The 14,340-nt window shown below is 48.2% G+C and overlaps 1 protein-coding gene across 1 annotated transcript; it reads right to left on the reverse strand.

The window, feature by feature from the left end:
- Positions 1–240: 240 nt before the first annotated feature.
- Positions 241–14,340, reverse strand: LOC140264849 (uncharacterized). Its single transcript, XM_072360754.1, has 5 exons — positions 14,332–14,340; positions 5,387–6,342; positions 4,969–4,982; positions 4,081–4,251; positions 241–1,211 (listed from the first exon to the last, which is right to left on the reverse strand). The coding sequence occupies exons 1-5, from the start codon at positions 14,338–14,340 to the stop codon at positions 241–243; spliced, it is 2,121 nt and encodes a 706-aa protein (XP_072216855.1).

Consider the following 14,340-nt stretch of genomic DNA (forward strand, 5'->3'; position numbering starts at 1 on the left):
ATGGCGTTTATCTATTTGATGGTGTTTCAGGTAGTTCTGGGGAGCCCCACTGGGAGGCTGTGCTCATTGATAAGAGAACAGACAGGAAATGTCAACTTGTCACAGGGATTACAGTGTCCTCCAAACCAAAAGATGAGCCTTCAGTGTGAATGAACAAGCTTTTATTCAAAAGGAATCTTAGTGGCAATGCTGACCAAATATATCATTGTGAAAGATCCTTTGGGAAAACTGTCCACGTTTCTACACCTTTGCCTTTTCACTTTCTACTCTTCTACTCCACAGTTTTCCCATGGCATTCTTTACCTCTTTATTCCTCAGTGTGTAGATGAGGGGGTTTAGCATGGGGGCAATTAGGGTGTAAAACAGTGCCATGACCTTGTCCTCCGAGAGATCACTGGATGGGCGTATGTAGGTGAATGTGCACGGCCCGAAGAACAGAACCACCACAGTGATGTGGGACCCACAGGTGGAGAGGGCCTTGCGCCGTCCTTCGGATGTGTGACTTCTCAAGGAGACCAGGATCACCACGTAAGACACAACCAAAATGAAGAAAGAGCTCAGAGTTAACATCCCACTGTTGGCAATGACAATGATGCTGACGGCGTAGGTGTCAGCGCAGGCCAGCCGTAGCAGGGGATGGACATCGCAGAAGTAGTGGTCAACTTTGTTGGGGCCACAGAAGGGGAGCCGAGCGGTCAGAAGAGCCTGCACAATGGAGTGCGCACAGCCTCCCAGCCATGAGCCCACCACCATGCGGCTGCACGTGCGCCTAGTCATGAGCGTGGTGTAGTGGAGAGGTCTGCAGATGGCTGTGTAGCGATCATAGGCCATCGCTGTGAGGATGAAGATCTCTGTGCAGCCAAAGAAGTGGACCCCAAAGAGCTGTGCTATGCAGCCCACAAAGGAGATGGTTTTGCTTTTGACAAGGAAGTCAGCAATCAATTTGGGAGCTGTGACAGAGGAGTAACAGATGTCTACAAAGGACAAGTAGCAGAGGAAGAAGTACATGGGGGAGTTCAGATGTTGGCTGCTAATCACGGTAACAATAATGAGCAGATTTCCCACCACGTTAATTGTATAGAAGCAAAGAAACATCACAAAGTACAGTTCCTGCACACCTTGGCTCTCAGAGAGGCCGATGAGAATGAACTCCTTCACACCACTTGCATTCACCGCATTGGTCACTTGGGTAGCCATACTCGACACACAGCCTGTGCACATGCAAAAGCAAGGACATGTTATTTGACATCATCACCATCATCATCATCACTAATAATTAATTCTGTACCAGAAACAGGGAAGCACATAGGATTACTATTAGCCCTACGAAAGGATTGCTTTCCCCATCTTTTCCCCCTGCGTATTTCATTCTCCTTGAGTGAAACTTTGGCCATGGCTGTCACGTGCTCCTTCATCCTGGTTCTTTGGGTTGTGAAGGACTGAGCCTACAGTCACTGTGCTGTGAAGGACAGTGAGAGGCACAACAAAGGCGCAGGGCAGGATGTTTTCCCCCATTATAGTCCAAGGTTATGATTGCAACCCTTGTGAGAAGAATGCCTTCATGAGTATCACTTGGAGATATCACTTGGAATACTGATTTGTTTTGTAAATATTTGTAAATATAAGTGATTTTTGAATTGTTGCTCATGAGGGAAATGAAACTACATACAGAAAAAAAAAAAAAAAAAAAAAAAAAAAAAAAAAATCTCTTACCTATACCCATTTTGGAGGTAAAAATTGCAATGTCATGGGCTGAAAAAATGAGTTCTGGGGAAGTTGTCTCTCATGGAGAAAACAGCAAATATTTCTTTAGTCACGTACCACTTCAGTATTTATCTTGCTCTGAATCTCAGCATTTGCCTTGCTGCCATGCTATCTTGTGAGGAAAGAGGGCTGAAAGCATCATTTCAAACCATCTGTCCCAGCCTTATGTGCATTTCACCTATTGCTGAGTTCTGATACGCTTTGCGGACATTATCACAGGTTCATGTCTGCTTAATGCAGCTCATCTAGAAGGTGCTCAGAACAGATACCTCTGTAGAGGCAGAGGGGCTAAAGTGGAGTCCTTTACAGAGCCACTTCTTTTTCCCCTGACCAGGAGGGGTTCAACTAAATGACTGTCACCAGGTAAAGTTAACTTCAGAGAAATAAACATTTTAATACCCTGGAAGTCACTGATGCCACTCTATTACTTGTGTTGTGGTTGAATTCCGTATTCGTGGGCATCTGTCAGTCTCTGCAGTTTCTCCTTCCAGAACATGGTGCTCCTTGGCTTCAGTTGGTTCCAATCATCGCCCCTTAGTAGTAAAGAAGTAAACTTCATCTTTAAAAAGCCATTAATATTTCCAGCTCCATCAGAGTTCCTTTAGCCCTAGAAACCAGCAGATGCAAACTCTTCATGGAAGTTACCCAGAAATAGGAACTCTTAGAAGTAAATGACTGCCTAAGCTGGATGCTTTTTAGTTTGCTGACGCTCCTAAGTCAACTGGTGTTCAAAATGACCATGACGCATCTTGGCCAATGAAACCACAGTCAGTTCTCCCTGGGTGTGCAGGTGATCCCTGAGCAGAGAACAATACGGAATGATGCAGTGAACTCAAGCTCTGCAGAACCACTTTAACATTACAGCAGAATCAGAGACTGTTGAGTGAGCCAGGAAAAGATACAAATAAATAAATAAATGAAGCACCCTCAGGAAACACCAAAATGGTGAAATCCCAGGATTCCCTGAAGGGAACCCACAACCCATAACCTGAGGAGGAAGCTGTCTAATTCACAGCAGAGATGCCTACTTATTTCTGCTGCCCCCAGGGGGATGGCAGATATGACAAATTCAGTAGAGGATTCCCAAAGGTTCTGTCTTACCCCTTCAAGAATCTTTTCCAGGACTTCACTGGTCTATGATGTAATTCAGCCACCTACAAAATGAAATAAACACAACACGGAACACCTAAAATTTCAGAAAGGATTAAAAAAAATTGTCTTCTCCTTATTGCTCCTTATGTAGTTTGTGGATAGGGAGGGCGGGGAGGGGGACGGGGGGGGGGGGGGGGTAAGGGTTGGCAGAGGGGAAGGGAAGGGGAAAGGATGAAGGGGCATAATAAAAATAAAGAACGAAGTCAGATAAGCTGAAAAACCTACCTCTTCTGTATTTGCAGGTCTAATTTTCTTGTGGATGAGCCGTATGATTTTATCTCATTACCTGCATTCCCCAGCAGGGATGTGTTAGGGCACAGACTTTAGAAGAAATGTTGAATGTAAAGCTTTCAGCACTTGCTCCGTGTAATCCCATCCAATTCTCTCTAGCTATTCCTTGCCTACGAGTGAACTTCTCTGCCTGGATAATGGGTACACACAGCAGTGTGTTCACAGACCCACAGCAGAAAGCAGCTCTGAGAAGAAAACCATTTAAGTACCTCTCTTCAATGCTCTCCAAGGAAATCTCTCACCTGAAAAGCTCTTGGGGACAGAGGAGGGAGGAAAGAAAGGAAGAGGCAAAGGAGATGTGAATTCCATCCTTACCGAGAAGTTTGAGTAAACATGTTTTAAAGACCAAGTCATCACTCAGTGTTATAGTTTTGCAAAGGGTGGAGGAGCTTTAGGTCCACTGCTTTGGCTTTCTAGCCAAATTTCTAGGTGTCATGGTTTTGTAATTTTAGCTATTGGTATTCCACATCTTAATACCATTTGGAGCACAGATGTGCTCCACACGTCCCAGAGGACCTCATGGGTGTGGGTGTGCTTCCAAGCTGTGCAACTTCAATTTCAAAGCAGGCCTCTCAGTCTTTGGAAAACTCTCTCTCTCTCTCTCTTATTTTACTTGATTTATTAGCCTCAAATTCAATTAGATTGTATTATATTGTGTTATCTTGTATTCCAGTAACACAGTTTTCCTCCTTAGATTGTTGCTGTTTCTCTGTTTGCTTCCTTGAGCCCAGCTCCCATCTCCCTACCCCTTTCCCTTTTTCCCTTCCCATTTTTTTGGAGGCCAGGGGGCCAATGGGCCTACTGTCCCCCTGCTTTTTCCCCCCCATCACGGACATAGATTGATCTAGATAACTCTGTGACAGGGATGCTTGCCTTTGACAGCTGAGACTTTTATCAGTTTGACCAGCTCCTTCAGCAGATTCTTTTGATTATCCTGGTCTTCATCAGGTATTTCTGATACTGCCACGGGTTCATCACGATTAATTGCCAGGGACAATTCCTCCCACAAGACATCCTGTCTCTTCTCCATTTTATCTAGTATTTCTGCCATTTGGCAGATGGCAGATATGGAGGCATGGGATGGTGGTAATTTTTGTTCCAAGTTTTGAAGTGTTAGAATCTGTTCAAAAATTAGGGGTCTTCTGTCTAGGTCTTCGTATCTATTGGCCGTTGCTACCGGAGAAATGGCATACCTCTCCAGTGTTGCTCTTGTGAGCTTCCACCATAAAAAAAAAAAAAAAAAAAAAAAAAAAAAAAAAAAAAAAAAAGAGAGAGAAAAGAAAAAAAAAAAAAGGAAGGGGTTTGCTGTGACCTGGCCACGTGCTCTGGGAGAGGGGGAACAGCAGAGAGTGAGCAAACAGTTTTAACAAAGAGAAAACACGATGGCAACAGTCTGAGGAGGAACAGTAATTTACTAAATGTAACCAAATCAAACAAAACAAGAAAGACTACCCAAAACAAGAGTCAAACCATGATAGTGTGAGGGCAGCATGTGCTTTTCTCTGTGGGGAGCTGAGATGCCCAGAGGCAGAGAGCGGCTGGGATCCGGTCTGAAATCCCACCCTGCTTCCTCTTCACGCCAAGTCCTCCAGGGATGCTGACCTCGGGCCCCCACCCTCTCCCCCCCCACAGGAACCCAAAATGCCATAAACGGTGGTAACAAGGAAAGAGGACGTTAACTCTTCAACTGCCACTGTTCTGCATGATGTTCTGTTGTGGAATACCAACAACAGAAAGCACAACACCACAACACAGAGGCACCGACAGACGTGAACCTGAAAGCACAGACCCCAGCCAGGAGCCCAGGGATGTCCCGTCAGCTGTTGCAGGCTGAAGTCACCGCACAGTCTGATGAACAGCTGTGTGCTTCCTGCTGGATTGTGGGTTTCTCAGAACATCCGACCCCAACAGCTCCAGAAATGTCTCACAAGAAGGAGGACAGACAGAGTCGCTGCACGTCCTTTATTCTGTTAAGCTTCACAGGGAGCCTCATTCATTATGTGCAGTGTATCTGGGCTACACAACAAAGGGACAAGCTGAAGAGGAACTGATTTGAATAATGACGTTTTAGTGAAAAGCATTACAGTATTTTAAAAAAAGAATCAGATTTAATACATTGCACTTATAAAAACTGATCAAAACAAAACAAAGGGTTTGTAACAGTAAAAAGCTGCATTACATGTCATGAATTCCAAAAGATGGGCAGTTCAGTGTTTTTGAAACACATCTGGTCATCACTTTCCTCACTGCATCCTTGACTTCCTGGTTCCTCATGCTGTAGATGAGGGGGTTCAGTGCTGGAGGCACCACTGAGTACAGAACTGCCACCATCAGGTCCATGGATGGGGAGGAAACGGAGGGGGGCTTCAGGTAGGCAAAAAAGGCAGTGCTGAGAAACAGGGAGACCACGGCCAGGTGAGGGAGGCACGTGGAGAAGGCTTTGTGCCGTCCCTGCTCAGAGGGCATCCTCAGCACGGCCATGAAGATCTGCACATAGGACACAACTATGAAAACAAAGCACCCAAAGAATAAACTGGCACTAAAAAAGAGAAACACAACTTCCCTGAAGGCTGAGCAGGAGAGCTTGAGGATCTGGGGGATTTCACAGAAAAACTGGTTGACAACATTGCCTTGGCAGAGAGGCAGTGAAAACGTACTGGCAGTGTGCAGCAGGGAATAGAGAACCCCAGTGCCCCAGGCAGCTGCTGCCATGGTGGCACAAGCTCTGCTGTCCATCAAGGTCCCGTAGTGCAGGGGCTTGCAGATGGCAACGTAGCGGTCATAGGACATGATGGTGAGAAGGTAATACTCTGCTGACATGAAGAAGAAAAAGAAAAAGACCTGTGCAGCACATCCTGCGTAGGAGATGGCCCTGGTGTCCCAGAGGGCGTTGGCCACGGCTTTGGGGAGAATGGTGGAGATGCAGCCCAGGTCGAGGAGGGCGAGGTTGAGCAGGAAGAAGTACATGGGGCTGTGCAGGTGCTGGTCGCAGGCTACGGCTGTGCTGATGAGGCCGTTGCCCAGGAGGGCAGCCAGGTAGATGCCCAGCAAGAGCCAGAAGTGCAGGAGCTGCAGCTGCCGCGTGTCTGCCAACGGCAGCAGGAGGAACTCGCTGATGGAGCTGCTGTTGGGCATCTGCTGTTGCTGGGCATGGAGTCCTGTTCAGAGTGCAGAAGATAATGATGAGTCCAGACCACTCTCAGAGACAGTCCTCCTGCTATACAATAAATATTTGAATTTCCCCTTGGGAAATGTTCAATTAACTCCAGATCTTGAATTTATTTCTTCACCGTCCCTTAAGGAGTAGAAGATTAAGGAGCTCTTACTTTCTTCTCATCTCTTAATCATATTCCAGCCTCCTGGATATTTTCCTCTTTACTCCAGCTGCTCTTCGAGACCCCAGTCCAAGCCACTGTGCACTTCAATTTGCCATAGAGAAATCAGCCTGTTTGCAGGATAAGTGAACTATTAATGTCTGCAGAAAACAACGAGAACTGAAACTGTTTGTATCCTTTTAGGAAGGAGAGGCTGAAAGCACATTCTGTGTGACTGTTCACAAAGCAATTGATGGATTAAAGAAATATTTGGGGGTCTCAGAGCTGTCCTCAAATTTGACAGCCCCTTTTAGATTTCTGCCTCCAATCCTCTATCCTTCCCTAAGAACAGGAAATGGAAAATCCCTGCCTTGGCTCTCCTCTTGCCAGGGGGCTCCTTCCCCCCACACGTCTCCCCGCAGCACCCTGGGCAGCTCCCCGGGCAGGCTGAGTGCTGAGCCTGGCAGGCGGCAGAGTCCCATAGCCGGCACACAGCTCCTGAGGCACAGCAGGGACCCTGCTCTGCAGGACAGCCCTGGGCACCCGCCTGCAGCCCTGGCTGCACAGTCTGCAGCCGTGCTGGGACACGCAGCCCTCAGGGCTGTGCTCTGACACTGCAGCACGGAAGACCTCAGCTGGAGCAGAAGGCTTTTTCCACAGTAAAGAAACATGCAGTGCCTTTAGCCAGATCTGCTATGGGTTGTCCCCAGTTTGGTGATCCCTCCAGGAAAAGCAGCTGCCCTGCCTAATGCAAGACACTTACCATGGTCTGTAGGCAATGCTCCTTCAGTGAGCTCACAGCACGCTCACGCTGTACATACTTTGTAAGGTCTCTCTTCCTTCTCTTCTATCCTCATGTCATCTTCAGATCATGCCCCAGCCCTGCTGTGCTGTGCACAAGAGCTGCTCCTGGGCACAGCTGTCTCTCTGCAGCACTGCCCACTTTTATTAGCTCCTTCTGTCCCAGGAGCCTGGCCCAGCTCATCAGCAGAGGATGTCATCTTTATCCTTCCCACTCGTCTCCCCTGAGACGTCCCTGTGTCCTCATGGCCAGCAGCTCCTGAAAGAGAACAGCATCATGACAGTACATTAAAATCTGTTGAGTTAAACACCAGAATTCTAGTGGTTAGTTACTAATTCCAGACATGTGGTGAGACCTCCCAGAGAGCGTTTGCTGAAACAAAAAGGGCACACGTACAATGACAGGATATCACAGAATCATAGAATCACCAAGGTTGGAAAAGACCTAAAAGATCATCCAGTCCAACCATTCACCTATCACCAATAGCTCCCACTAATCCATGTCCCTCAACACAACATCTAGTCTTGAACACCTCCAGAGTCAGTGACTCCACCACCTCCCTGGACAGTCCATTCCAGGTCCCAAAGTGCAGGATGTGGCATTTGGTCTTGTTGAACCTCATCCCATTGGCTTCAGCCCAGCTCTCCAGCCTGTCCAGATCCCTCAGTAAGGCCTTGCTAACCCCAGGCAGATCCACGCTCCCAGCCAATTTGGTGTCATCTGCAAACTTTCTTAGGGTTCACTCGATGCCCTCATCCAGGTCATCAATAAAGATATTGAAGAGGACAGACCCCAGCACCGACACCTGGGGAACACCAGGTAGGCGCACAGGTAGGCGTCCAGGCAGCTCTTGAATATCTCCAAAGAAGGAGACTTGGGCAGCCTGTTCCAGTGCTCCGTCATACTCACTGTAAAGAAGTTCTTGCACACATTATTGCGGAGCTTCCTATGCTCCAGTTTCTGGCCATTTCCCCTTGTACTGTCTCCACACACTGATGAAAAGAATCTGGCCTCGCCACTTTGACACCACATCTCAGATATTTATAGACATGGATCACGCCCCCTCTCAGTCTTCTTTTCTCAAGGCTAAACAGACCCAGTTCGTTTAGCCTTTCTTCATAGGGGAGATGCTCCAGGCCCTTCACCATCTTTGTGGCACTCCATTGAACTCTTTCCAAAAGATCATCCCTGTCTTTTTTGTACTGGTGAGCCCAGACCTGGACACAATATTCCAGATGAAGCCTTACCAGGGCAGAGTAGAGGGGGAGGATCACCTCCCTCAACCTGCTGGCCACACTCTTTTTCATGCACCCCAGAATGCCATTGGCCTTTTTGGCCACGAGGGCACACTGCTGGCTCTTGGCCAACCAGGACGCCCAGGTCCCTCTCTGCAGAGCTCCTCTCCAGCAGCTCATCCCCCAACCTGTCCTGGTGCATGCATTTATTCCTCCCTAGGTGCAAGACTCTACACTTGCTTTTGTTCAACCTCATCTGGTTTCTTACTGCCCAGCTCTCCAGCCTGTCCAGGTCTCACTGAATGACAGCACAGCCTTCAGGTGTGTCAGCCAATCCTCCCAGCTTCATACCATCAGCAAACTTGCTAAGGGTGGCCACTGCACCGCCAACAACGACCCTCTGTGTTCTGCCAGTCAGCCAGTTCTCAACCTACCTCACTGTCCACTCATCTATCCCACTCTTCCTCAGCTTTGTTATATGGATGTCATGGGAGACAGTATCAAATGCCTTGCTGAAATCAAGGTAGACGACATCCACCGCTCTCCCCCCATCCACCCAGCCAGTGAAAATGTCATACAAGGCTACCAGGTTGGTCGAGCATGACCTCCCCTTGCTGGACCCATGATGACTACTCCTGATAACCTCCGTTTCTTCCAATTGTCTGGAGATGGCATCCAGGGCAAGCTGTTCCGTCACCTTTCCAGGGACAGAGGTGAAGCTGTCTGGCCTGTAATTACCTGGATCTTCCTTCTTGCCCTTTTTGAAGACCGGAGTGACACTGGCTATCCTCCAGTTCTTCAGGCACCTCCCCCATTCTCCAAGACCTCTCAAAGATGATAGAGAGTGGTTCAGCAGTCACCTCTGCCAGCTCCCTCAGCACCCGTGGATGCACCCCATCAGGTCCCATGGATTTATGAACATTGGTGTGGCGCTCATGGACCAGCTCTTCCCTGACTAAAGTCAAGTCTTCCATTCCCCGGACCCTCCCACTTAGCTTGAGGGTCTGGGATTCCTGAGGGAGAGCTTTTTCACCGTAGACAGAAGCAAAGAACGCCTTCAGTATCTCCACCTTCTCAGCATCCCCCGTTACCAGAACACCTCCCTCACTTAGCAGGGGATCCTCACTCTCCCTAGTCTTCCTTTCACTCTTGACATACTTTAAAAAGCCTATTTAATTATTTAATTAATTTATTTAAAATAAAAAAGCCTATTTAATTATCCTATTTAATGAGTGTCAGCCCATCTATGTAATAGTATGTTCTGCTTGTGAGAAAGTGTGTGAGGGAGGTGGGCCAATCAGTGCTGGTTCTGTGGTGAGGTGTTTATTACTGAACAATACTGATTGTTAATGGAAAGATATATGGCATTAAGGGTCTTATGGGAACTGAAGAACTGTATTGTATGACAAACTGTTTTGATGGTATATGAAAGTGTAGTTGTTACTGGCTTATGGAAGTGTAATTGAGATATGTAGAAGTGTATCTAAGGGTACAAATAGTGGAATAGCTTACAGATGAAAAAGGGCTAAAGAGAAGGTGAGTTTATCTGCACTGACATGACAGCAACCCCCCACACCTGTCCCCTGTGAGCAGAGCAGAGCAGAGACACAGTCCTCATGTATCATGTAGTGTTATTCCACTTACCAAATGGTTGAACTAACAACAGAAGAGTCAGATCTGCCTCTCTGCTCCATCTGTGGCATACTCTGGAGTCAAAGGCATTGCAAAGCTATGGCACATCCACATTGTTTCACTGATGACATCCTAGTATGCTCTGGGCACTCATTTCAATTGCATCTAAATAAGTCTAGGGTCATGCCAGTTGTCAGGAAGCTGGCAAATGTTGTCTCATTGTAAGGAAGAACAAGAAAGATGACGTGGGCAATTATGGACCTGTCAGTCTCACTCCAGTGCCCGGTAAAATTATGGAGAAAGTGATGGTGGGAGTTATGGAAAAACAGCTGAAGGACAATTCTGTCATTGGTTGCAGCCAACACAAGTTCCTGAGGGGAAGGTCCTGTTTAACTTCAGGTTCTTTTATGACACGGTTTTCCATTTAGCTGACCAAGGGAAGCCAGTTGATGTTATCTTGAGGATTTCAGAAGAGCTTTTGATACTGTTTCTCACATCACCATTCTGGACACAATGTCCTGCATACGGCTAGACAGAAACAGAACGTGGTGGGTGAGCAGTTGGCCAACAGGTCAGGCCCAAAGGCTTACAATCAATGGGTTCCATTAGGCTGGTAGATGGTCACTATCAGGGCTCCCCATGGCTTCATTTTAGGGCCACTTCTCTTTCATGTTTTTGTGGATGACTTGCATGCAGGACTAGAAGATGTTCTGAGCAAGTTTGCTGCTGATGATACCAGATGAGGAGGTGCTGTTGCCTCCACTGAGGGTGGAGAGGACTTGTAGAGAGATGTGGACAAGTCAGAGAAGTGGGTACCAGTTGGCACTAAGCACCAAGTGCATAAACCATAACATGAACAAGTGCCTGATTCAGCACCTGGGTAGGGGCAACCCTGGACATACACACTGACTGGATACGGACACTGGAAAAAGGTCTGACTGAAAAGGGTTGGGGGGGTCGTGGTCAACATCAAAATGAATGTGAGTCAGCAGTGTGCCCAGGCAGCCAGGAAGGCCAACGGTCCCCTGGAGCACATGAAGCAAGTTATTGCCAGCTGGGTGAGGGAAAGGATCGTCCCTCTCTGCTCTGCATTGCTACAGCCTCACCTGGAGCACTGGGTGCACTTCTGGGCACCGCAGAACAGAAAGGACATCAAAATACAGGAGAGTGTGCAGAGGGCACTGGAACTGAGAGATCTGAAGTTCAGCGTTTCATTAGGTTTGACTGCTTGTTCAGACTGGGCCCTTCTCACATCCCACATCCTGCAATGAGACACAGGGCACACATGGGACATGCACTTCACAGCATCCTTGCACCCCATGCAGAGCCTGGGATCTTCTGTCCCCGTGTCTTTCATTTAACATCATACAGATCTCCATCCCACTGCCCCAGGGAGGGCCTTGAGCCAACAGGAGGGACAGGATCTCCCAGCCAAGGGTCTGGGGATCAGGGCTTGGCCTGTCAGCTTGGTAAGGCAAAGGAAGGGTTTCTTAGCATCAGAGCCACCATGCCAGTGCCTTTGCCTGCCTGTAGTCATGGCTTCCAATTATCTTCCTAACAAGTCCCTTGGGAAGCTTGCTTGGTAATGGCCCTCAGTGGGCCCATTAATACTCCAAGAAACTTCACTGTTACTTCTGACTTTGCCTTGCTGAGTACTTTGTGCAAACTTCTCACTGCACTGGAGGTTGATGGACTCAGCATCAAATGCGCCCTGGGGCCCATTATAACCTAAAGAGCCTCCTGTGCCTTGAGCCTTCCTGTTATCTTCTTCAGGATTTCAGAGCTTGTTCAGCAAAATGGAGAGGTATCTGGCGAGAGCTTAAAGAGGAAGAGTCCAAAATACACAAAATACACTTACTGTCTATTTATTTATAGTTGGGTTTAAAGAAGACATCAAATCAGCACTGTGCAACTGATACCAATCCAGGATGCCCCCAGTGAGGTCTATTCTGTTACAGTGTGGACAAAGGTGCTCCTCAACCCCCCCGCCCCATTTCTTCTCACATTGGTCCCATGGGACTTGTGTCACTTTTCCTCACATCACTCTTCTCCTCTGCAGTCACCTGCTCAGTGTTAAACCTGCTTTGCACCAGCTCCCACTGGCTTTCCTCAGAGAACCAGCTGCACATGGGCAAGGAAAGAATTCTCTCTCTCTTTTTTTTTGCCATCAAACAGAAGGAAAGGTGATGCAATTGAATGAACAGCAAAACACAGTGATCTGCTGCATGCCATGTCCAAGCTGCGTCTATTGAGGTTTGTCTTTCACAGGAAATATTTGTACTAGAAATGAGTTAGACAGGTGCCAGGCTGTACTCACAAGGCATTGGCACTGGCACCGCTGTCTGTGTCCCTGTACCTGAAGGCATCTGCGTCCTGCAAACACATTTCTGGAAAACACTGCAATTACAGGAAGAAAAAAACCAACCAACCAAACAAAAAACCCATGTCACAAAATCCCCTGAAAGACTCATATTTGCAACTTAATATGGAACAGGACTCACGAGAATTTTACATGTTGAGAAGGGTTAACACGTTTTCTTTGATTTCTATCTTTGTCTTCAATTCTTCTTAAATGAATAAATAAATAAATAAAAAGAGATCCACTTGTGTCTTGCAGATGGCCTGGTGCCACTTTGACCTTCACATTCCTCACCAGCCATTCCTTGCCGGTGCGTATGAGATCCAGCAGAGCACCTCTCCTCTTTGCTTCCTCTCTAGCTTGGCCAAGAAGCTGCCATCTGTGCTCTCCAGAGATCTTCTGGATGGAGTAAGCCCTGCTTTGCTGTCCCTGCAGCAGATACTGGAGTGAATAAGGCCCACAGAGGGGACAAGGGCCTGACAACATCAGGATCCCATCTGTCTGCAGAGGGCACTTTCCACTTGCTCTTCCTGATAAGGAAGTCTGGAACAGACAATGTTGGTCTCCTCTGTTTGCCATTTCCATTAGCTCTGACCTGGCTGCTCTGCCATCCCCAGGCAGAGCTCAGTGCACTCTCACAGAGGGCACTCGCACTTCCTTGTCTTCTCAGCCATCCACCCTAAAGACTCTGTATCCCCCTTGTGCTACAGGGCAGTTTTGGAAGCCATTTAACCGCGTCCCTGTGGTCCAAACAAGAGCTCAGGCCTGTAGCCTGGTGTTCTCATTAGTTGAAAACAACATATCCTCCCACAAGCCCTGCCCAGCTCTAGAACCCTCTATAGTCCCCCCAAAGCACCCTGTACGCCACATCTCTCCCAATAGGCCCCCTAGATTCCCACATCCCCCTAGATTCCCACATCAGCTACCTACATCCCCATATCCCCCTACAGCCCCTGACAGCCCCCCATATTCCCTGCACACCTACCCATTTCCTCATATCCCTTGGCATCCCCCCACAGCCCACTACAACTCCATATACCCCAAGATCCACTCTTACATCCACCCCACTGCCCCCCACAGCCTCATATGATCCTATACCCCACCCCCCATAGCCCCATATTACCCTGTAGTCCCTCCACAGCCTCACATTAACCTACAGCCCCTTCAACTCCCCCATCCCCCCCACTCCTCCCCACTGCCTATACTCCCCCATAGTCCCCTACCTATATCATCAGCACAGCCCCTCTTGTCCCATATCCCCTCATACCCTTTCTATAATCCCCCACAGCTTTCTATAACCCCATATCTCCCCGATAGCCACTATAAAGCCTCCTCTAGCCCATAGCCACTCCTATAGCCCCACAGCCTCCTATAACCCCCACACGGCTGTAAGTCACTCTACAGCCCCCCTAAAGCCCTGTATAGCCCCACATCCTTCCCTACAGCCCCCACAGCCTCATATCCCCCTAGATTCCCACAGCAGCAACCTACATCCCCATATTCCCCTACAGCCCCTGACAGCCCCCATATTCCCCTTGCAGCTACCCATATCCCCTGATATCCCCCAAAAGACCACAATAGCCCCAGATCCCCCCATATCTACCCCTATACACCCTCCACAGCTCCCTATAGCCCCAGATTACCCTACACCCCCCCAACAGCCCCATATTGCCCTATAACTCCGCATCCCCCAATATTTACCCCTATACACCTCCAACAGCCCTCTAGAGCCCCATATTACCCTACGGCTTCCCTATCTCACCCCTGCAACTCCCCCATCACCTCCCACAT

The sequence above is a fragment of the Excalfactoria chinensis genome, unplaced genomic scaffold (assembly GCF_039878825.1).
Source record: "Excalfactoria chinensis isolate bCotChi1 unplaced genomic scaffold, bCotChi1.hap2 Scaffold_327, whole genome shotgun sequence".
Lineage (NCBI taxonomy): Eukaryota > Metazoa > Chordata > Aves > Galliformes > Phasianidae > Excalfactoria > Excalfactoria chinensis.